At 48.0% G+C, this 23,515-nt stretch overlaps 1 protein-coding gene across 1 annotated transcript; it reads right to left on the bottom strand.

Annotated features, from left to right (window-relative positions):
- Positions 1-3,825: 3,825 nt before the first annotated feature.
- LOC128798634 (tumor necrosis factor ligand superfamily member 8-like) lies at positions 3,826-22,611 on the bottom strand. Its single transcript, XM_053962351.1, has 4 exons — positions 22,417-22,611; positions 15,457-15,502; positions 4,824-4,895; positions 3,826-4,223 (listed from the first exon to the last, which is right to left on the bottom strand). Exons 1-4 carry the CDS (start codon positions 22,609-22,611, stop codon positions 3,826-3,828), a joined length of 711 nt encoding a protein of 236 aa, XP_053818326.1.
- Between the last annotated feature and the right edge of the window lie 904 nt (positions 22,612-23,515).

Raw genomic sequence — 23,515 nt, 5'->3', positions numbered from 1 at the left:
GTTGCTGCACAGAAGGTCAGGGCCCTATTGATCCAGGTGGGATCTTTAAATAGGCACTGCTGTGCATTTTTAGGTTGCCAGCAGCCCCTGGTTGGCCCTTGGCACAGGAAGGGATTTCTCTCTAAGTGACTGTGATGTTTTCTTCTCGTGCTGAACAAAAACTGAAACCAACCCAGAAGCGAATGTGAAAGTCCCTCGGTGAATAATGAATCTGTGTCACATAAGCCATGGCTTAATTTTCTGAGCTGAGCTTTCAGGAGTTTGGGTTGGGGCCAATTTCATGGCAGGTTTCATGGAGCCCTGTGAAATCTGATCTCGTGGTTTCAAAGTCTTCACGGCTCCAGCAGAGCTCAGATCCACCTCTGTGATCTCTGATAATAAACCTGATCAGATTTTGGGCTGCTGCCCTGGGGTGAGCTGGGATGGAAATGTGTTGCATCAGCTTGACTGCTATTGAAATCCCTGTTAAAGATTTCTACAGCAATCAACAACAGACAGAATTAAGCCAATAATAGGAACTTTTTTCTCTATCAACCAAGATTATGAATAAATCCTATAGATACCCCGTGGCCAGATATGAGATTAAGAGTGCAGCTTGATCAGTGACTGGGGAGGGCCCAAACCCCTTGACAGAGAAGAGCTGTGGGATTGTTGCTGCTCCCTGTGTCTGCTGGAGCTGGCAATCACACACAGGCACAGAAAACCCCACATTTGCCCCATCTGAGGACTAGGGGAGGAATTTGTACAATTTCTCCATGACTTTGATCCCTTAGGATTTGAGCTTTTCTATTTTCCATATATTGGTAACCCTGCAGGTCTTTAGTGTAGAACTCTAAACTCCACACACAGTGGGAGCTGCTGCTTTCCCAGTTTGGGAAGACACAACAATTCCTCTCCAGGCCTGGCAATCAAGGACACCTCACTGCCTCAGGCCCCCAGAGATGGAAACAAAAGTGAGTTGGGGGGAGCAAACCTGGGGTCAATGACTTCATTAGCTGAAGCTGGAATTGGCAGATGAACCCCCAATATGCAAATGGACCAAACTTATAAAAGTGTGAATCCCGTGACCCATTGTCCATTTTGGGTGTAGCCCCTGGGGGGCTTTGTCTGCCCGAAATGTACCTGAAGGGCCTTCAATAAATATTCCTGCTTTTTATTCCTTTTTTTTTTTTTTTTTTTTTTTTTTTTTGTCTGACCTCTGTTTTCAGGTAGCCCCAAAAGGCATCAACTTCAGTGCATTTAGGATTGCTCCCCTCTCCTGGGCTGGGCCCTGTGCAGGGGAACCAGAGCAAGGTGTGCTTCCTCAGATGTTCCTGGGCAGAGCCAGGACCCTGCTGCTGCAAATGGGGCAGGGAATTCCCCACAGGGAATTGCTGCTGGTGCTGCTGGAGAGACACATCCTTGTGGGAAGGACCAGCCTGGGGATATTTTTAAATACAGGTTTGCTGTCAAAATGACCAGCTTCAAAAACTTAGGGAAAAAAATAAATGAAGGAAAAGGGATAAAAGAATGAAGTGGCTTGGAGTGTGCCTGCCTCAGGGCCTTGCTTCAGTTAAAGCTATTTAAGATTTTTGTAACTGATGGGGAAATTGTTCACTATTAATGGGCTTTATTTCTGTCTATAATTTATTCTTATTTCTCAGAGGCAATGGGGTAGAGGCCAGATTTCTTTATCCAAAGGTATTAAAATGCCTGGGGCTGAGCAGCTTAGCACTGCCTTGTCAGGATCTTTTCCATCTGGCAAAATAATAGAATAAAATCACCCTGCGGAGGGAGAGCTGCTTTATTTTTAAAAGAAAGCCCTTTCTCTTTCAATTCAAAGCCTCAAGGGAGAGGAGGAGTGGTGGGATGTGTGAGGAGATGCATGTTTTCATTCACTGACTGCTTCTATATTCAGGAGCTGTGATCCCTCACTGCCAGGCTTGCTTTAACTTCTCTGGAAACGGATTGTGTGGATCAAAGTGGAGGCAAATAGAAGTTAAAAACTCTGTTCAGAGACATGAGGGATTTATAGGGCCCAGAGGGGTGAGGACATCCCAGAGGAGGTTCCAAAGTCATAGGCAGGGTCAGCTGACCCTTATAAAAATAAATTTCTCTTTGCTAAGAGAAAAAAAAAAAAGAAGAGAAAACTAAATCCATGGTTTTTGTTTTTTTTTTTTTCTTTTTCATTTAGTTTTCTTTTCTTTCTTTTTTTTTTTTTTTTCATTTTCCCTGAGTCATTAACAGCAAAAGGAATTTTTGTTTGCATCAATGTTCATCAGAACAGAAAGTGGGTATCTCTAGCAGTGAATCATATCAGTTGTTCCTGACTTTTGGAAAGTGTCTGGTGTAATTTGAAGTCACCTGGTGGATGAGAAAAAAACCTCATTGATATGCATTATCAGTTTCTGGTGATGTAAAACAAGGAACAAATTACTGCTCTGAGGAATATTTGGAGTGTGCTCACACAAACTGAGCCACATCAGTCACCAGCATCCACTGAGCTTGGATGATAAACCACCGGGTTTCTGGAGCCAGAAACTCAATCTATGACTAAATGTTTGCTGTGGAGAGTTTGCCAAGCTGCAGTCAGAGAAAAATGTCAGTTGTGCAAGGGGAAAAACTCCAATAATGGTGAGAATAGGCTTTCCTGAGATGAAGAGAAAAGGGGAAGGACTGAACTGGGACCAGCTTTGGGAACATCTTGGTTCCTTCCCTCCCCACACTGTAAGAATGAAATTGCAAATAAATGTCTGGGTTACTGCATTTCATGGAATAAGAGGGCCTGAGATTCTTCTTTTATCCTGCATTCTCTAAATATTCCAGGCATCCAAAGAAGCTCAAATATCACCCATCCTCTGGCCTGCTCAAACATCTCAGCTCTCAGCTGAGGGCCAGTCTGAAACTGTCTTTGGGAAAGTTTGGACTTTGGGGAAGTCTGGAGCCCTGGCTTTCCAGGAAGTGCTGGTGCTGGAGGAAGACTCCCAGCCCAGTGTGCTCTGTGTCACACAGGGACTGCCAAACTGCCAGGGCAGCACCTGAGGAAAATGCATCCTAATGAACTTTGCTATTTGCCAGATTGGCAACTCCAGTGCTGTTTTAATGTTTAATGTGCAACCCCAGGGGAGAACAGAGGCTGAGGACTCTGCTTAGACAAAGTCTCCGTCCCAAAGAGCTTTATATTTAAATAGAAAAGATGGATAAATAGTGACAAGGAAGACACTTGAAAGAAACGACATAAAGTCCACAGCAGAATGCAGCACAGAAATATCCTGTAAATCCCAAATCTCCTATGTCCTGCCCCAGAGTTTCAGTTACCAGCCCAAGAGTCAAGATATTCATAATTTCTGCTGTTGTACAATGAATCTACTCCAGAGTTGTCATTGAGTGCCCATGGTAAAGAAAAGCTTTGACTACAAGCTTTGACTGATGGGTTTTTGGAAAGACCAGGTTAAAAAACTACTCCATAAAATAAACAGATTTCCCAATGTCCTGAGCACAGGCATTGTGTGCCAGCAGTTTATGACCCTAAAAATCTCCATGTTGTGGATTCTTGCCGTGATCTGGCTGGGTTTTAGTCTGTGTTTGCACAGATTATTTTGAGGAACCCTTGAGTGGGCTATAAGCTGGATAGTCCAACAATCCCACCTGCAGCCAAGCCAGGGATTCTGGCAGGTGTGGCTCATGCAGTGTTTTTTTTTTTTTTTCTGGGACACTCACAAAGTTCCTTGTTCACTGTAGGGATGAAGTGAGGTGTGAAATTTAAACCAAGGTGGTGCCTAGTAAAAGCAGGCTGCTGGTGTTCAGAGAAAGGGTCTGGGCAGCAGTGGGAGATCAGGGAGCTGCTCACATTCCATCGCTGTACCTCAAGACCCCGAGAACGTTTTCATTGGGAAGAGAAATGTCATTCAGGAATTCAGGATGGTTCAGTGTTACTGATATCCGGTCCTCCACTTTCAGGTGTGTCAAGTGCAGCTGGAGCAAAGTCTTAAAAGTCTTGTCTTGGCACGTTTCCGACGCACACAGTGTGGACAACGTCTGCCTGTCCACCTTGTCGTTCACCAGGAGCTCAATCTTGAGGTCGATGGGGCTCTTGGAGCAGTTGGGAAAGTGAAAGTTCAAGTGGCAGAAGATCAAGTAGAGGCCTTGTTCCCTGATCACCAGCTCCTGGCTCCTGCACTGGATGGCCTCACAGGTCCCCTTCTCCACCAGGCTCAGCTTGGAGCTGTTCACTGCGCTGGACACTGGAGGGAGAGCAAAGGGCTGTTAGCTCTGAGCTCCACTGAGCTCCCTTCAGCCCCAGGACACTTCCAGCAGTGTTTCCTGCTAAAAGGAGACACCTGCTCAGTGGTTTCCTGCAGGAAACTCCAGGAAAACTCCTGGAATCACAGCTGGGAGCTCACACATGGAGGTGGGGCACTAAAAATTCCAAGGATTTGCTCAGTCCTCGGGAAACCTGGGACAGCGAAATGCATGAGTGTTCATCTCCATTATTTCCCCGCTTGGCATTTGAAGGGAATTCATAGAGATGTACATTCATGTACTTTCCATATTCATGGAGATTGTACAGTTCATGGAGGTGTACATTCCTCTGTGCGCGTGCAGAAGGCAAATCTTTATTTCTATTTATGTTTATCAAGTTGAAAAAAAGGGTTCTAGGATCAGATAAGGGTTTGTCAATCACATTCCAGGAGAGCTAAGGATTTTTTTTCCTATAAAATGCCCATTTGGACAAGAAGGCTATTTGCTACTAAACCCAGTGTGAATGACATGAGCAGCTTTTCAGACAGCTCTGAAATTTCCCTTTCCCAGCCCTCTTCCCCCATCCGGGACTCCCCACTGACCTCTCATGTAGGCAACAGCTCCCTTGGCTGGGACACTCTGTTGGATTTTCAAAAGGTCTTCAAAGGTGCTACCTGAAGAAAACAACAGATTAACTCATTGCTCCTGAATATTTTTTATTTTGGTACTGTAAAATGCAACCAGCACTTGGTACCCCACTTCCAGCATGGTTCTTACTCCTTGGCTGAGGATATCTGACCTGCCCAGGGAATTCAGAGCAGTGTCACTCAGCTGGTAAATCTGTAACAACCTAAAGCTCTGGCAGATTGCAGCTCTCAGCCGTGAAAAAATTAAATTCTTTACCCTGCTTCTTGAAAATAGGAGTGATGGTTTTAAATTAAAAGGGGGTGCATTTGGAATAGATATAAGGAGGAATTACAGTGAGGGTGGGCAGGCCCTGGCACAGGGTGCCCAGAGCAGCTGGGCTGCCCCTGGATCCCTGGCAGTGCCCAAGGCCAGGCTGGACAGGGCTGGGAGCAGCCTGGGACAGTGGGAGGTGTCCCTGCCATGGCAGGGGGTGGAACAAGATGAGCTTTAAGGTCCCTTCCAACCCAAACCAGTTTGGGATTCTCTGATTCTATGAAACAGAAATTATGTGCAGGTAAGCTTAATTTAACCAAGTTGTTTTTGTGGCACAGTTACAGTAAGCTTTTAAACATTTAGGTGGGACATAGTTCTGAAAATGTCTCTTTGGGTGCTTCTGGAATGTTGCTCCGTTCCCCCACAGTTAAAATGTAGATTTCACCAGGACTTTAGGTAGTTCATATAATCCTAGAGTGCTTTGGGTCAGAAGGGATCTTAAATCCCATCCAGTGCCACCCCTGCCATGGTCAGGGACACCTCCCACTGTCCCAGGCTGCTCCCAGCCCTGTCCAGCCTGGCCTTGGGCACTGCCAGGGATCCAGGGGCAGCCCCAGCTGCTCTGGGCACCAGGGACCCGAAAGCTGCTGCCGGAGGGGCCGAGCCGGCCGCGCTCCTGCCCCGCTCCCCCCGCGGGCACGGCCCGCCCGCCCCGGCCCCGCGGTTCCGAGCCCAGGGCAGCAGCCGTGTCCCGGGAATGCCCTAAATCCAAAGAGCCGGGACGGGGAGGAACCGGGACTGCCCCGCCAGAGCCGCGCGGGGACGGCTCCATCCCTCGGGAACTGCTCCATCCCTCGGGACTCGGGAACTGCTCCGTCCCTCGGGAACTGCTCCGTCCCTCGGGAACTGCTCTATCCCTCGGGACTCGGGAACTGCTCCATCCCACGGGATACAGGAACTGCTCCATCCCACGGTCGCGGGATCTGTTCCCTCCCACGGGATGCGGGAACTGCTCCATCCCACGCGACGCTGGGATGGCTCCATCCCACGGGATGCAGGGATCGTTCCCTCCCACTGCCTCGCGGACTGCTCCATCCCACGGCCACAGGAATTGCTCCATCCCACGGCCGCGGGGACGGCTCCATCCCACGGCCGTGCCCGGCACTGCAGGCGGCCGTAGCGCACCGAGGAGCCGAGTCCCATCCCCCGCATCCCGGCACCGCATCCCGGTGTCCCATCCCCTGCATCCCGGCACCGCATCCCTGTGATCCAGTTCCTGCATCCCACACCCTGCTCACCACTTCTTCCCCTTGCATTTCACCCCATTTCCCTCCATATTCCTGCCTTCCATCCTCTCTGTAAGTTTTTCCTTCTCTCATCATATTGGATGTTCAGTTAATGGCACTGATTATCCATTCCTGGAAGTGTCCAAGGCCAGGATAGTGGAAGGTGTCCTGCCATGGCAGGGGTTTGGAATGAGATGACATTTAAGGTCCTTTCAAACCCAAACCATTCTAGGATTCCATAAATTATTCTGTGATTATTGTGTCTTTATTCTGCATGACACAGATTTGTCCCCTAGGTCCACAGGTGGATGGACACACAGACAAGGTATGGATTCAGGAAAACTGTGCATATCCCAGTGCTACAACCTGACAGGTGAATGGTTATTTCTCCTTGCATTTGGTCTCCTTTACATCTCCTGGCCCTGCTGTAGCTGTGGAAGTACACAGGAGCTCAGATGGCAAATTGGGAATTTTCTGTGTTTTATTCCACAGCTGAACACCAAGAATAAAGCAGGAAGGAGTTTCAGTAAAGCTTTTTCAATTCTCCCAGGGTACACAAAACTCTGAAGTTTTCCTGTGACTCAGTTTGTAAAACTGATATCACAATCCCCAACCCTACAAGGGTCTCTGAAGGGCCAGATAATGCACAAAACTAAATCCTACTAAAACTTGACATCAGATGTTGTGTGTCATGATCCTCACATGTCCCACAGTGCTGGTGTGGCCTCACCTCAATCCCTGGGGGCACTTTTGAGAACCACAATAAAAGAAAGATCTAAAGCTGTAAGAGAGTGTCCAAAGGAGGGGCACGGGGATGGGGAAGGGTCTGGAGGGGCCCGTGAGGAGCAGCTGAGGGCACTGGGATTGCTCAGCTGGAGCAGGCTGAGGGCAGAGCTCCCCGGGGGCTGCAGCTCCTCCCGAGGGGCAGCTCCCATCTCTGCTCTGGGACAGGGACAGGAGCCAGGGAACGGCTGGGGCTGGGCCAGGGCAGCTCAGGCTGGAGAGCAGGAAAGGTTCTTCCCCCAGAGGGTGCTGGCACTGCCCAGGCTCCCCAGGGAATGGGCACGGCCCCGAGGCTGCCAGAGCTCCAGGAGCGTTTGGCCAGCGCTGCCAGGGATGCCCAGGGTGGGGTTGGTGGGGGGTCTGGGCAGGGACAGGGGCTGGGCTGAATGATCCCTTCAGTCCCTTCCAGCTCAGGATATTCTGTGATTCCATGATTCTAACAAGAGCTCTATTTATATGCAGAGTGGGATAAGGATCTTAAGTTTCATAGGATTCCTGATACTGGGGGTAATGATAAGAGATTCAAATCTCCAGACCCTTGCTGTATCTACATGACCTGATTTCTAAGGGAGTTTTGATAACAAGGATGGACAAATCAGGGAGAAGCTGGTCCCACATCCAAGTTCCCCTGGCTGGAGAGGGTTGGTGTGGTGTATATTTCACCCTTTGCAGTCTCCATTGGAGAGAGGAACTCTGGATATCTTGAAAAAAATTGCAATATTTCTCTGATTACAATAGTTTAAAGACTTTTGTGGTGAACAGGAGCTCACTGCTCTCCAAGAATGAGTAAGTTATGTACCAAAGTCCCTTCACCATTCTGGAAATCCCCAAAGAAAAACCAAAGCTTGTTTTCCTGGTGTTAGTCATGTCAATCTGGTGTTTTAGTGAGGGCAGAGATGTGAAGATATGGCTTAGGATGGGCAAAAACCCTTCTGGCCCTTATTTCAGCTAAAGCTGTTGTGGTGATAACAAGAGTCTGGTAACACAACCAGCATCCTAACCCCACTCACACTCCGTGTGTCTGCAGGAAGGGGGAGATTATTTACAGAAACTCAGTGGTATTTAGGGGGTTTACCCTCCAAAGGCTGAAAATCCCCTGCTGCACAAGCAGCCCTTGGAGGCTGCAGCCCTGCGAGCTGTGCCAAGCCAGGTGCTCAGCCTGCCCAGAAACTGCCCAGAGCTGCCCCGACCTGGCTGGGCCTGAGCTGCTCAGGGAGTCCATGGATTCCCTAAAGATCTCCCCTCTCTGACATGGCTGCACTGTGCATTTCCAGAGCTATATTTAACATTTATTGCTGACAGCAAGTTTGGTGTGCCTGCGTTTAAATTCGGTGACATCATCTGCATTAGTCAGAAGGGAAATTATGGAAAAAAATTTGTTTTAGAGAGACAGGTCTAGTCCTCACTCTGCTGAGACAGCTTTTATAACCATTTTCTACTTTTATTTCTCAAGTTAATTCTTTTATCTGAAACATTTCAGCTCAAGCCAAGAGAGGCTGAAATTACCAGAGCTGCAGGACCGATCGATGGATGTGCTCACATCGCCTAATTGGCTTTGCACGAGTCATGGTGTAAATCAGAGGTAATCCCCCTGCAATCAATGGGATTAGATGAGCTTAAAAACACTGCGAGGAGGAGGAAAGACAAAGCTACATTTGGGGCTAAGGACCAAGGAGAACACACTGGTTTCACTGTGTGCTGTGAGGCACAGGCACTGCAGATCTGCTTCAAGGAGATCTGCTGGGAAAGGGAGGGGTCTCAGGGGGAAACCCTAAAGAAGATATCAGGAGATCACTTGGTTTTGTCTTTTTGACCACTTTTATGGTGGGATGGGCAGCCCGAGGGTGCAGCCCCGAGGAAAAGAGCCTGGTTGTTTGCAGGAGGTCCATGCAGCTTTTCCCCACTGAGCCAAAAGGGGCTGGGAAATGGGTCTGGGAAAAGGGCACTGGGAAATAAGACTGGGAAATGAGACTAGGAAACGAGATTAGGAAATGGGACTAGGAAATGGGACTGGGAAATGGATCTCAGAGAAGCTGCAACTTCACTGAGCCCCCAGGATTTCCCCCTGAGGTGCAAAATGAACCCCTGGGGTTCTCTCAGAGCATCAAAACACAGCAGCACCTTATCCAGCCAGGAGGAAGCCAAGGGCTCAGGGACATGAGGACACTTGGGCTGCTGCCAGACAGGTCCAAGAGGATGTGACTGTGCCGGGGAAAGTTCTCTCTGCTGCCTGCCTCAGTTTCCCCACCTCTGAGATGGGTCTGACAGGAGCACCAACAAAGGGCACTGAAACCACGAGCTGAAAGTGGCTCTGTCAGCATGGAAGGTGCTGCTACCCAGACAGGGAAAGCCCCTCGAGTGGGGCTCCTGAGGCTTGTCCTGCTCCCAGCCATCCCTGGGTGACATTCCACTGCCGCGGGGGTGGCATCACCTCTGGCTGGGGGCTGAGTGTGGGCAGGCACAGGAGCAGGGCAAAACCCTGAATTATTCTATGAGGTAAAGAAGTAAAAGCAGGCAACAAACAGCTTTTGATTCATCTGTAACCCCCGTGGATTTAAGTGCTTGTGGAATTAGGCAAGGTGGTGTCACACATCTCTGTCAGCAAGCCAGAGTTAGCATAATTTGCCTCATTTTATTTCTCAGCAGCCACTCCCTGAAGTCCCTGTAGCTAATTTTAACTCTCTCCTGCCAGTTCAGTGCCCTGCAAACAGCAGCCAAAGGACTGGCCCAGCCTGTGATGCTGTGACAGTGGCATCCCCTTCTGGGCTCCGTGACAGAGCCCTGGGCTCAGCTCCTGGCTGTGCCTGTCACACACACCGAGAGCCTTTGGTCCCCGAGAGCCCCAGAGCTGCCACTCAGGTCTGAGGGGGACTGAACTCAGCTGGCCAAATTTCCTCCCAGAACCAGAAATTAAAGAAATATCTCTTTTTCACCCACCAAATTTAGGAAGAACCTCTGATGAATTCCTCACTGCACACCTGAGTACTGCCAAACCTGTGGAATTTTAGGTCAAAACTCTTCAACTCTCTGCCTGCTTGCCAGTGTAGCAAAAGACACATAATATCATGAGCTATTAATATATGTGTGTGTGTGTGTGTGTGTGTGTGTGTATTCATATATACTTACATATATTCACACATAGCTTGTGTTTTAGGTGCTGGAGAGAGGGCAGACCCAGCACTGAGCATCCTGAGCAGTACCAATCCGCCCAGCTGTGATGACCTCAGCCAGCAGCCCACCCTGCATGTCTGTGGTGTATTTCCCCTGATGCTGCCCTGCAGGAGGCTTCTGCACCCTTTCTAGCATTTGCAAGCCCAGGCTTGCCCAGGTTTTTCAACCTGAGAAACACAACTCCTCTGTCCTGGCCTCAGGCAGGGTCACATTTGTGCACCCAGACACCTCCCTGCACTGAGGCTGACAAGGGGCAAACCTTTGTGGCCTCAGTGTGAAATACCCATTTCTGAGGAGCCCACTGCTGTGGGATTGGTGTCTACTGCCCTGCAGTGACATCACACAATCACAGGGTCATCGAGCTTGGAAAAGACCTCCAGGATCATCAAATCCAACCTGTGCCTGGTCCCCACCTTGTCCCCAGCCCAGAGCTCTGAGTGCCACACCTTGGACACCTCCAGGGATGGGCACTCCAAACCTCCCTGGGCAGCCCCTGCCAATCCCTGCCCACCCTTTCCATGGGGAAATTCCTGCTGATGTCCACCCTGAGCCTCCCCTGAGGCCGTTCCCTCTCCTCCTGTCCCTGTTCCCTGGAGCACAGCCTGACCCCCCTGGCTGTCCCCTCCTGTCAGGAGCTGTGCAGAGCCACAAGGTCCCCCCTGAGCCTCCTTTTCTCCAGGCTGAGCCCCTTCCCAGCTCCCTCAGCTGCTTCTCATTGTGTTGGGATCAGATTAAGTTGCAGAAGGCCAAACTGACCTCTGAGACATGGCTGCAAATCTGAAAAGGCTCCTTGGCCCATTGGCTTCAGCCTGATTTTCTCTACGGTAGCAGGTTTGTGACTGTCACCTGTATTATATTAATTTCTCAGAGCCACATTTTTATTTGGGAACATATTTCCCATTGAAACTGAGAGCAGGGTGCTGGATTTCTTTTCCTGGTTTGTCAAGTGTCAGAGAAAAATACCTATAAATTGGTTCATTGGTATCTGCAGTTTTTTTTTTTTTTTTTTTTTTTTTTTTTTTTTTTTGTTTTGTTTTGTTTTGTTTTGTTTTGTTTTTCCTCTTTTGTAAATGAGAAGAGATTTTGCTAGCAAATCTTTGCAGGTCAAATAACAAGAAAAGCCATCAGCCTAGATTACACAATTCCCAGTGAAATGAGGCTCAGAGAGGCCAGCAAGGAGATGATGAGGGCTGTACCTTTCCAGGTCATCAATTTGTCTGTGAGTTCATTTTCCCTCTAAAAATGAACATAACAATACTCCTCAGATCCACACTAATAGATGATTTGTTATTTGTGAAATGGGGATGAGTTTCTGCAGAGAAATGCTTCCAATAGAAAGAACATTTCACAAACACTTAGTGATGGATTGAATTCCTTCCCCCTGTTGCTCAGGTACTGCACCGACAGTGGCACGGGGGACTGGAGGAGACTGATCCCATTTTTCACACAAACATTTAATGAGCTGCATTGCATCGCTCTCAGCCTGTGCCTGTGGATTCCTGCAGCCCATCCACTGGGGCCTGACAGCTGAGTCAGGGCTGGAAAACTCCCATAAATCTGCTTTAGTGCCCACTGGTGTTTAGCTAACAATAGAACATAATCTCATTGGAGATTTAAATTAAATCATTGCATTTCCCTGCTTTAATAAGACACAATTAATCCGTGTTGTGGCTGGCTCTGGGCTGCTGCCCGATGGCAGCTCAGTGAGGTCTCTGCCTGAGTGACCTCAGCTGGACCCAGCACAGAATTGTTGTGTCACAGGATCATGGAATGGTTTGGACTGGGAGGGACCTTAAAGCTCATCCATGGGCAGGGACACCTCCCACTATCCCAGGCTGCTCCAGGCCCTGTCCAGCCTGGCCTTGGACCCTTCCAGGGGTGGGGCTGTGTCCCCCAGAGCATCCCTGAGATGCTGGCACTGACACGGGGCTGGGGGCAGGCTCAGCACCCAGCTGCCAGCTGGGCAATGCTGGTTTTTCACTCCCTTGCCCATTTTAGCAATGCAGGAGCCCTGGTTCATGGCTACAAACCACACCCAATTTCCATCTGGGCTGCCTGGGAGGCAGAGTGGATCCAAATCTAAATCCACAGCAACTGCAGCCTCAGCTCAGTGCCTTCCCTGAATGTTTCTCCCGCTCCTGTCTCTGGGTGGGACCTGGCTGCAGTTGCCACAAGTCCCTGCTTGGTTGCCAGCAGGCAGGGCTGACAGAGCTCCCTGTGAGGGGCCCTCAGTAAATTACCCATAGCTATGTTAATTAATTGTGGGTACACACAACAGAGAGTGCTTTGGACCTTATTAGCAGAAGAGATTTGATAAACAAAATGCCTCGGCAAGAGCAAACAGAACTTTGAGGATTAAATCAAGATTGCAAGAAGATTCAATCTGAGGGGTTTACTGGAAAAAGAAAATTACATCGGACTTCTGCAAGCTAGAGATGTTTAAAATGTATATGTTTGTTTATGTGATCTTTAACCCAGTCATTGTAACAAAACATTACTAGTCTCCCTAAAATATTAGATAAGCATTTGTATCCCACAGTAAAATCGGATTCTTTGACCGCTTCAAAGTCTCCCCTGTCTCTCTTCTTTGTTGATAATTAGTAAGCTCTGCTTTATGCATTTTAAGAGGAAAAGAAAAGGCCCTGACAATTTGCTCCCACTTGAATGCTCTGTTACCCTCCCACAGAGACTGATGGGCTGGGAGCGCATTTCAATCCTCTAAAACCAGCTTTCAGCAGCTCTTCCTCATGTGGGCTCTCACTCTCAGCCCCCCTTCGGTCCTTCACTAATGGCATCACCTCAGACTGAGCAGCAGAATTCGGAAATTCAGAGCAAGAGGCTGCCTGGGATTGGTATGGACCTAAAGACAAATGTTCTGGCTGATGAGACAGCATCCTGGCCATTCCTGGGGAGAGCACACTGCTCCTCCCTGGCACCTGCCAGCTGCTGGTGAGGAGCAAAAACAACTGCATGAGTTGCTTGAGCTGAAATGAAATCATATATATATATATATATATGGTTTATATATGCTATATAGGTATATATATATTTTATTTCATATAAATATAAATAATATAAATAATATAAATTGATGTTTTCTATATTTTAAATATATTTTAAATATTTGCTTTTTTAAATATTATGGTTTTGTATATTTTAAATAAATTTAAAATATCTTTATAAATTAATATTTATTATAATTTAATTTATTTATAATTTTATATTTATATATTTGTATAACTATAAAACATATAATATATGTAATTTTATATGAATATTATATAAACATACAATTATGATTAATATTATATAAATCAACATCAACATTATTATATAAATTCTCGATTGATAATAATGAATTGTTTTGTATTTTCATTTTTTTTTAGATTCATATGATTAATATAAATAAAAATAAATATAAATAAAATTAAATATAAATAATACAAATATAACGATTAATGGACTTTTGGACCAGTGACATCTCTCTCCCTGCTCCTACCCCTTGTGCTTTGCTTTGAAAAGCGCTGACCTAGAGGTGCGACCTCTGTGGCTCCTCCTCTGTGGATCAGAAGGCTCCATACCTTCAGATCCTGCTCTATCTCTGAGCCTCTTCAGATACAAAATAAAGCACAAAAGGACTTGAGGAAGGCTTAAGAAGATTTAAGGGGATGCTTAGGTTGCTAGAGAGAAAGCAGTGTGTGTGTTTAGGGGGAGCCTAAGGGGAAAGGAAAATTCCTCCAGGTTACAGGAATGTTAGAATTTACAACAAGTGATGGTCAGGCAAGATGTGGAGCTCTCAGGAAGGACACGGGGACACGCAGGGACTGCTTGGGGAGCTGTGGGCTGTGAAACAAGCCCAGCATGGCAGAGTCAGGGATTCAAAAGTTACCCAAAATGGAGTGGGGGTGCCCAAACGCTGCAAAAGCTGCAGAAAAGGTGATTGTGGGGTTGGGACTCTCCAGACCTTGGGCTCGTCTTACTTAGAATTCTGGAAGCACAGAATATCCTGAGCTGGAAGGGACTGAAGGGATCATTCAGCCCAGCCCCTGTCCCTGCCCAGACCCCCCACCAACCCCACCCTGGGCATCCCTGGCAGCGCTGGCCAAACGCTCCTGGAGCTCTGGCAGCCTCGGGGCCGTGCCCATTCCCTGGGGAGCCTGGGCAGTGCCAGCACCCTCTGGGGGAAGAACCTTTCCTGCTCTCCAGCCTGAGCTGCCCTGGCCCAGCCCCAGCCGTTCCCTGGCTCCTGTCCCTGTCCCAGAGCAGAGATGGGAGCTGCCCCTCGGAGGAGCTGCAGCCCCCGGGGAGCTCTGCCCTCAGCCTGCTCCAGCTGAACAATCCTGGTTTCCTCCACTCTCCCCTTCTGCTCCAGCTCTGGATGAACACGGGGCTTCATTTCCCCACTGGGGTGGAGGCAATGGCACCTCCTGCCCTCTGGGACTGGGCACCAACTTGCTTTTGCAAGGAGTCAAATATTGGTGCTGAGATCTGTGTGAGGCTCATGTCACAGTGTCACTGATGTGAACAGTGCTCCTGATTCATGCTAAGGCAAAGCAGAATCTTGGTAAATTGTCTCTGTTAGACAGATTTTCTTATTTCAGGCTCTCTGTGCTCACACTCTGCTGGTTCCAATTCCTTGCTCTGTATCTTTTGCTGCTGGTCTCCCCTTGTCCCTTCTTGACCCACCCACTCCCTTTTCCCCTCAAACCAGGAGCTGTTTTGGGATATGTGGAACACATTTTCACCCCTCCCTTGCGAAGACGACGGCTTTACACATATTTGCAAGAGACAGCACTTAACATAAAACCTTAAAATCAGAATGATGTGTACATGTCCTGGCAAAAAGCTCTTTGGAAAAGACACCCCAGGGCATATTCAGAAATATTTATTGCCTCAGCCATGCACTGGTTCCTGGATGTACTGAGTAATTTGAAAGCTTTTTTCTCATTTTCATTTTTCACCCACTACTTTAGCTCTTCACCAAGAGGAGCCTTTATTGTAAAGGTCAAGATGTGCACAATTGACTTATTTGTGACCCTGGGCAATATTTGCATTGCAGATATGACAAATTGCCTGTGTTGTTTAGGGGTCTTACCTGTCTTAATGGGTTTTTTGATGCCCTCCATGACAGGATCAGCTACCTGAAAGAGAAGAAAGAGTAGAGATGGATTATTTTGGGAATAGGAAATGCCCATTTCAGGTGCAACTGTGGATCTGAAACATTTCTGTTTTTTTCTAACATAGAAAATCGACATTTCTGACACAGCCAGATTCTCTCAGTGCAGTAAGAAAATTATGTGGGTTCTGTTGGGGCTGTTTCAGCAGCCCAAGTCCTAAAAATCCCTCTCTGTGTCTTTCAAGGCTTGGAGAGAGTAGGACAGAGTGGGACTGGACAACCTGGAGAGCCAAGTGCCTGCGAAAGATCATTGAAGCCCCAAAAGGGTCTGAGCATGACAGTGATGTCCTGTCTCACTTCTCCTCCTGCTTCTTGCTGAGATGTAAAACCAAGGGTGAAAATGGCACAGGAAATTGTCCTCAATCAACATGACATGAGAAATTCCCAAAAAAACAACTTCAGGGTGAAATGCCAGGATTCCTCTGATGACACCTTTCTGTCACCCAAACACACACCCCAGAGCTCCTGGCAGCTCATAAATGCCCTCAAGGAGCAAAATGTTCTCCCAACAGCTGAGGACAGCATTGGGAGTTCCTTGTTGCAGTAAGGTAGAAAAATTATAAAGAAAACCATATAAAATCAGGGCTGCTCTGGCTGGCCTGCCATTTCTTCTAAGTCAAGCCAGCACTGTGCAAGTTCCCATGTGAAAGCAATCCTGGTGTGAGCAGTTCATTAGCATAACAATCTAGTCCTGGGTAAAAAACATCTTACACCTGGATAAACTGGTTTTATACTGTTAGATAGAAAAATGAAAACTCTCTCTCACAAACAACTGTCCCTGCACGTACACACCAGGGGTTTGAGTGACCAATTAATACAGAATAACAACTTGTTAACGAGCAATAAAGTAATTGCCAAGAAAGCTCCTGACCAATGGGAGTCACACATGAGGTCTGTAAACCTGGATAAAAAGGAGTTATGTGACTAAGGAAGGGTTTTTTCCACCATGAAGAAAATGGAGTGTGTGTGATTAATTCCCGTAGTTCCTCACTGTGTGTCACATCCCTTCAGTCTCACCCTGGGTGATCCCACAGGGATTCCAGTGACACGGAGTGGGCTTTGCTCAGGCTGGGCTGAACCTGCTCCTCTTACCTGGGTGCAAATTACCTGGGCTAATTGTGCAGGCTAATCAGGCCAGGTCCAGCTTGGCACATTGGAAGGGATCCATTAAGTCCTTCTCCCTGCTCCTCACTTACCTAAAATTAAACCATAGAACCTAAAACCTCTCCCAGCTGCTCCTTGAGCCCTGTCAGACTCGGTGCCCTGAGAACTTCCCTGTTCCCTGGTGACCCACCAGCATGTCGAGGAAGGAGAAATTTGGGAAGCTCTACCAGCTTTAAGAGAACATCTGATATCTCCTGGGAGAAATTTGGCGCTGCTGTGGTGGAAAAGCTTCATCCATAGTGGTGTAACAGCACAAACACCTCATTTCTGTGTGTGAAGCTGGGTCTGTTTGTGGTACTTAATGTTCTAATCTTAAATGTTTAGGAAGGTTTTTAATTAGATTTTGGCTTCATGTGGCTATGTTTTGAACAGCAGTGGAGTGTGGAGCTGCATCTGCTCCCAGCAGAGGGTTGTTATGCTTTGGTCTGATGCCAAATGCTGTGTCCTGCAGAGGCAGCAGAGCTGCTCCCAGGGGACTGGGCAGTGACAAGTTAATGGCTGGGCTCACTGATCTTTGGGCTCTTTCCCAGTTTGAATGATTCTGTGCTTCTCCAGGAGTCTGGAGATCTGTAATTTGTTCATTTTCTCTCCCCACACCTGTGTAAGGCAGGGCAGAGTCACCTGTTGAGCCAATATTTCTCCAGGTGACCTTCCTGAGCTGTGCAGGGACGTGCTGGGCAGAAGGAGAACAGGAACCCAGAGATGGAATTTGAAAAAATAGATATCTCCAAGCTTTTTGGCCCTGACACAACATCCTCCCTTGGGAACTCTCATGGATCTCATCACATATCACCAAATGTTAAACTGAGCAGGGTTTGGGCTGAAAACACTCCCAGGAATCTCTGCCAGGACCTCTCAGCCCCTTCCCTTGCCCCTGCCCTGGGCTGTTGTCTCACACACGCTCGGGGCACAGGGAGGTGTTGCTGTTCAATGCAATATCTGAATATTCCTGCTCTCTGTGGAGAATTTGGGATGTTTTAGGTGACAGAAAAAGAATGCTCTGCCCCCAGTGAGATTGCACTCAATGAAATCAGACAGCCAGGGAGGTGTTTGCTTTGCTGGTGGCTCAGAGCCTGCTCTGCACTCAGGGCATAAAACCAAAATTAAAATGGACTAAAGGCTTTGTGTTCTCACCTGGGAAGGTTCCGAGCGAGTAAAGTCAGCCCATACCAAAGCAAATTATTTTAGATACTGAAATAAACCTTTAGGACTTCCTTTGAAATATTACTGGTATTATTTCTTTCTTTTCCAGCAGCAAGAATATCACATGTAATGTTGTCATTTGGAATGCAAAAAGGCACACAGGAGGAGACCAAACAGATTAAATTCTACAGTGCCAGCTCAGTAAAAATTCAAGACAACAAATTTCTCCATGTCTGGAGTGATCTGGGGGCTGGTGATGAAGGAGCTCAGTCTTTCCTCAGCAAGCAGAATAATTTGAGTTTGCTTTATTAGCGAAAATGACAATCAGGTGCCAGGGAAAGTGATTTATTTCTTCTTTCCCTTAATCATTTTACAAGAAACTTTCTCAAGCTGAGGCAGAATAAAGGGTCATTCTCAATTCCTGGGTCACAACAGTGAATATTCATTGAACCACACACCTCTGACTCGTGGGAGGGTGGGCAGGCCCTGGCACAGGGTGCCCAGAGCAGCTGGGGCTGCCCCTGGATCCCTGGCAGTGCCCAAGGCCAGGCTGGACAGGGCTGGGAGCAGCCTGGGACAGTGGGAGGTGTCCCTGCCATGGCAGGGGTGGGATGGGATGAGCTTTAAGTCCCTTCCAGCCCAAACCAGGCTGGGATTCTGTGAAGCCTTTATCTACCTCTAGAAAGTCCAAGGAATTCCCCCAAACCACAGTCCCCACAAAGGGCCTGGCTCAGGGTGACTGGGCCAGGGAGCGTCTCCTCCTTGCAGCTCTGTGGGGAGGAGCTCTTTGGTCCCCTGCCCTCAAAGGAAATGCTTCAACTTAAAAAGAAGTGCCAAGGCTCTCCTGTGTTTCTGCTCAGCCTCTCACCACCATGATTTGAGCAGGAATTTCCCCATGGAAAGGGTGATTAAACATTGTCAGGAGCTGCCCAGGAAGGTTTGGATGGAGTGCCCATCCCTGGAGATGTCCCAGGAAGGGCTGGAGTTGGCACTCAGAGCTCTGGGCTGGGGACAAGGTGGGGATTGGGCACAGCTTGGATGTGATGGTCTGGGAGGTCTTTTCAGTGATTCTGGGATTTATTCTATGACCCAGCTCTGGCTGGGGAAGAAGATGGGGGCAGGTTCCTCCTGGTTGAAGCTGGACATGAGAAGTGCAGGAAGCAGAGCACTGTCCCCACTGTCCCTCATCTGATAATGAGCCTCACAGGAAACAGAGTGAAAATCATTTTTTCCTGTGCTGACCAAAGCTGTCAAAGTGGCACTTCCAGACAGCAGGTGACTGTCACTGCACAGAACATCCACAGCAAGAGCTGGGCCAGGGATGTTTTCTCCTAAAATGCCTCAGTGGATTTCCTGTAGTGCTCAACGAATGGGAAATCTGCTTTTAGAGGAATTTTCAGTATTTTAATTTTATTTTATTTCTAAAATTTTATCTTCCTGTCTGTCAGGGTTACCACAAGAGGGGGCCAACAAGCCCTGAGTGGGGCATCTGGGGCCAAAATGAGTTTTTAGGAGACATAAAACCGCAATAAATAGTGCAGGGTTGTGCTGGCTGCTGTATGAGTCATTCACAAATCTACTGCTAAAGGTTCTTAACAGCCTTAAAGAGCAGATCAGCAAATAGAAAAACCTGCTCTGACCTTTAGTATTTGCTGGTGATAAAAAGGTTTTCCCCACACAATTTAGAGGTTCAATAGATGAAGTCTACAAAACCCAGAGCAGTGATGGACTAACCCAGATCATGGACTCTGGACGTCCAAACAATTTGTTAATTGGAGGCCCAGGTGTCTGATGAGCCTTTCTGTACAGCACCAGACTTGTGAGGGTCTGTGTGCCTTAAAATGACATTTTCCAGCCCTTCCTGTCCCATTCTCTGTCACTGGTTTGCCACACAAGTATCTCCAGAGGTGGGTATATACACATATACCCAGCAGTGAATGCAGCAGGCACAAGTGTGTTTATAACACACTTATAAACAGTGTTAAGAAGAAAAATGATGGCTCCAGACCACCTTACAGAGACTACGCTCATTCCAGAGGAAAATTGAGACACTTGTGAAAGATCAACAATGGCCTGAAGCCAAGTGGTTCTGCAGATGAAAGCTGAAGAAATGAACTGACTTCAGCACTGCAAAGAGTTCCAAAAAACCAATTTAGCTCTAAAATTGACCCTTCCCAGATATGGCACTAACGTGCTGTGCCACTCTTCTTAAAAACAAGGCGTAAAGGAAATTTCTTGGGGTGCTGGAAAGTGGGGAGGTGTGATAGTGTCTGTTAGAAGTGCTGTAGGATTCAGAGAAGCAGCTTTGAATCATAGTTGCCTTTTTCATTCAGCCTTTCATGTTGTGTTTCCCTTCTTTGGAGCACCCAGATTGTGGGGGTTGCAAGTGCCTGGTTTCTGCAGAGTTTGATTTTCCTTTTCCAATCTGTCTTCCTTCAACTTAAAGTAGGCAATTATGAATTCATCAAAAGGCAGCCTGTGATGGATGGGGGCAGGGACAGATCTTGTCACCAGAAGCCTCTTAATGCTGTGGCACCCAAGGGTCCAACCCCTGCATTGTCCCTGTGACCCCCAAACATCCCTTGGAACAGAGGGAAATAAAAGCTTCTCTCTCAGCTCAGCAGGAGCAGGGTGTGAAGCTGCCCCTGAACTCAGGACCACTCACACAATCAGCTGGGAACATCTGGAGGGAAAACCTCATTGCCCCAAGGAGATGATGACACAAGATTTTGGTCCTTTTGTCAGAGTTATAGAGAAAATAATGAAGTCAGCTGGTGGTGCTGTGATCCCTAGAGCAGCTCAGGGCTCCAAGGGCTCCCCAGCCCCTCAGGTGCTGGCAGTCAGTGCTGGAGATGCTCAGATTCCCAAAAGATTCTGAGCCCAGCCTCACTCTGACAGTGCAGCCACTGGAGCAAGCCTGGAGCTCCCTGTGGAACCTGTCCCACAGAACCAACACTCCTTCTCTGCCCTGGGAGAGGACTTGTTCTCTCCTCAGGACCAGGCACAGATGGGGGAAGACTGTTCTGCTTCTGAACTTCCTGAGAGCAAAACACAATTTGTGTTTCACTGCCAAATTCTCCTCAGAGCGTAAAATTGCTGCTTGATTTTATTTGTTCCTCACACCCCTCAGCTTCGTATTTCCTCCTTCAGCCAAGCTCGTTTTCAAAGCAGCTGCAATGGTGTCATTACTCTTTTAAGTCAAAACCTTGGCTCTTCCAGCAATCTTGTTCCTCTGGCAACTCCTGTAACTGCTTTCTCTTGATGGAGAGGTGATTTAATGCTTGCTTCTATAATCAGTACAAATGAAAGCCTCATTATACAGCAAAGCTGTGGCAAGTCTGTAATTACCTAGACTGTTATTTTAAAGATCTCCCCTGATAGCCCACTATTTCTCACTTAAAAAGCCCCGTGTCTCATGGTAACTGTCCTCAAAGTGCTTCTCTTTTGGGAGAACACTGATTACAGGTAAATGATTCCTCTCTTGAAGGAGTATCAGTCAAGCCTTCTGGGTTTAATTTCTGGGTAATGTGCATACACGGGCACACAAATTGCACAGGGTAAATTTAGCAAGAGAAAATATTAAGTCAAAGGATCATATTTTGTTTTCCATGGCCAGTTCCTCCAGCTCTGTGCTGGAGCTTTCCCTCCATGAACAGTAGTGGGGGTACCTCAGCACTTTGATTTTTGCAATAAGATTTCAGAGACTATAAAACTTCTGACCTGGCATTTTACTTTGGTAAAGTTGATGGTAATGCCCCTACAAGGTCAGAAATTCACTTTTTATCCTCACAACCATCTATCTCTGCTCTGGCTGTCACTGGTTCCCCATCAACCCCAGATCCATTTGAAAGCAATCTTTTATTTCAAGAAGTTCAAGTGACTGTTGGTAGAGGGAAGAGTTGTGTGTGTGACCTTGTGCCACTGATACCCTTTCTACAACTCTGGTTGTGCATTAAAAATCACACCCAAGGCAGGACTGAGGGGACAGGGGGCACGAGGGACTTCCTTGGCCCCCAGCACTGCTCTGGGTGCTTCAGGACAGCTCTGCCTCACCACATCAGCAGGCAGTTCCAAAAAACCATAGGCTCCCCTCCAGCACAGGGTGTCACACAGAGCTGTGGCATGTCCCCTGCTGCAGTCCGTTTCAGAGGACCAGACCAAACCTTCTCAAGCACTGGCTGCTCTCCAAAGAACCAACAGGAGACACACATCAAACCAGGTGGGACAGAGGCTGCTTGGCACCTTGGATCAGGAGCCTTCTCTTTCCATATACAGAGTAGGAACTGCGTGCCAAGAATAAATGTTATCTGTGGAGAAAGGTCCTCTTTTTCTTAAGTTCTTTTATCTGTGTTTCAACTTTCCCCTAATTCATGGGTGTGTGCATTTATAGCAGAGGTAGGAACTGTTCTTCTGGCCACAGAATTGGGAAAAGAGAAGAGAAGAGAAGAGAAGAGAAGAGAAGAGAAGAGAAGAGAAGAGAAGAGAAGAGAAGAGAGAAGAGAAGAGAAGAGAAGAGAAGAGAAGAGAAGAGAAGAGAAGAGAAGAGAAGAGAGCAATGAATCCATCTCTTACCTTCCTCTGGACGACCAGGACCATGATGGTGGCCAAGGCAAAGACGAGCAACACACCCAGGGTGGCGATGATGGAATACAAACAGACTTTGTTAGTGGCTCCAAGCCTCCTGGGAACAGTGTCTTCATTCACATTCATGGCTGATTCATGCGAGTCCTTCACCTGAGAAAGTGTTTGCTCCTGTTCCTGGCACATTCTTATATAGCTCTCCAGGCACTGCTCTGTGTCTCCCCTCGGTCGGGTTCAAGTTGCAGCCCATCTCTGCTCCTGGCAGGATTTTCCCCCTTCATCCTGGCTCATGTGATCTGGAAAAAAAACTTCATCACTTGCTGTACAAAGAGAGGGCCCCGGGGGCGTGAGGCAGGACGCAGCTGTGAGCAGGGGAAGGAGCTTCATGTTCTTGCTCAGGGATTTCTCCGCCGAGGTCCTGCGCTGCAGCCGAGGTTTCTGATGTCACAAGGTGCACAGACAGCAGATCCCCCGCCCCAGGCTCTGTGAAATGGGGAGATATGCAAATTCTCTTTCATTTTATACTCTGTGCAGCTGCAGTTGGGCTCAGGGAGTCGCCCTGAGCTCTGCCTTCCTGTTGTGCACTGAAACCTCTGCTGCCTCCCAACAGGGAGCCACCTCCAGAGCTCTGCATCCACAGGTGGTCTTTGGGCAGCCCCACTGTGCCCTGGGGTGCCCCAAGCACAGCATCACCAGCCAGGGGACAGAGGGAGGAGATGGACCTGCTCTGCCCTGCACCTCGAGTGCTGGGAGCAGTTTTGGGCAGCTCAGCAGGACAGGACATTGGACTCTGAGGGTGTGTCCAGGGAGGGCAACCAAGGTGGTGAAGAAGGCAGCAAGGGCAGGACTTATGAGGAACATCTGAGGTGTTGGGTTGTTCAGGCTGCAGAAGAGATGGTCGAGGAGGAGACCTCATGGCTGTCCAGAGCTTCCTCACAACAGGAGCAGGGCAGGAGCTGCTGATCCCCTCGCCAGGACAGCACAGGAGGAAAGGGAGTGGAGCTGCATCAGGGCAAGTTCAGAGTGGACATTATGGAAAGGCTCTTCCCTGAGAGGGTGGCCGATCACTGGAATTGGCTCTCCACAGCAC

Source organism: Vidua chalybeata, chromosome 21 (assembly GCF_026979565.1).
Source record: "Vidua chalybeata isolate OUT-0048 chromosome 21, bVidCha1 merged haplotype, whole genome shotgun sequence".
NCBI lineage: Eukaryota > Metazoa > Chordata > Aves > Passeriformes > Viduidae > Vidua > Vidua chalybeata.
This window is presented reverse-complemented; position numbering and strand designations above follow the sequence as displayed.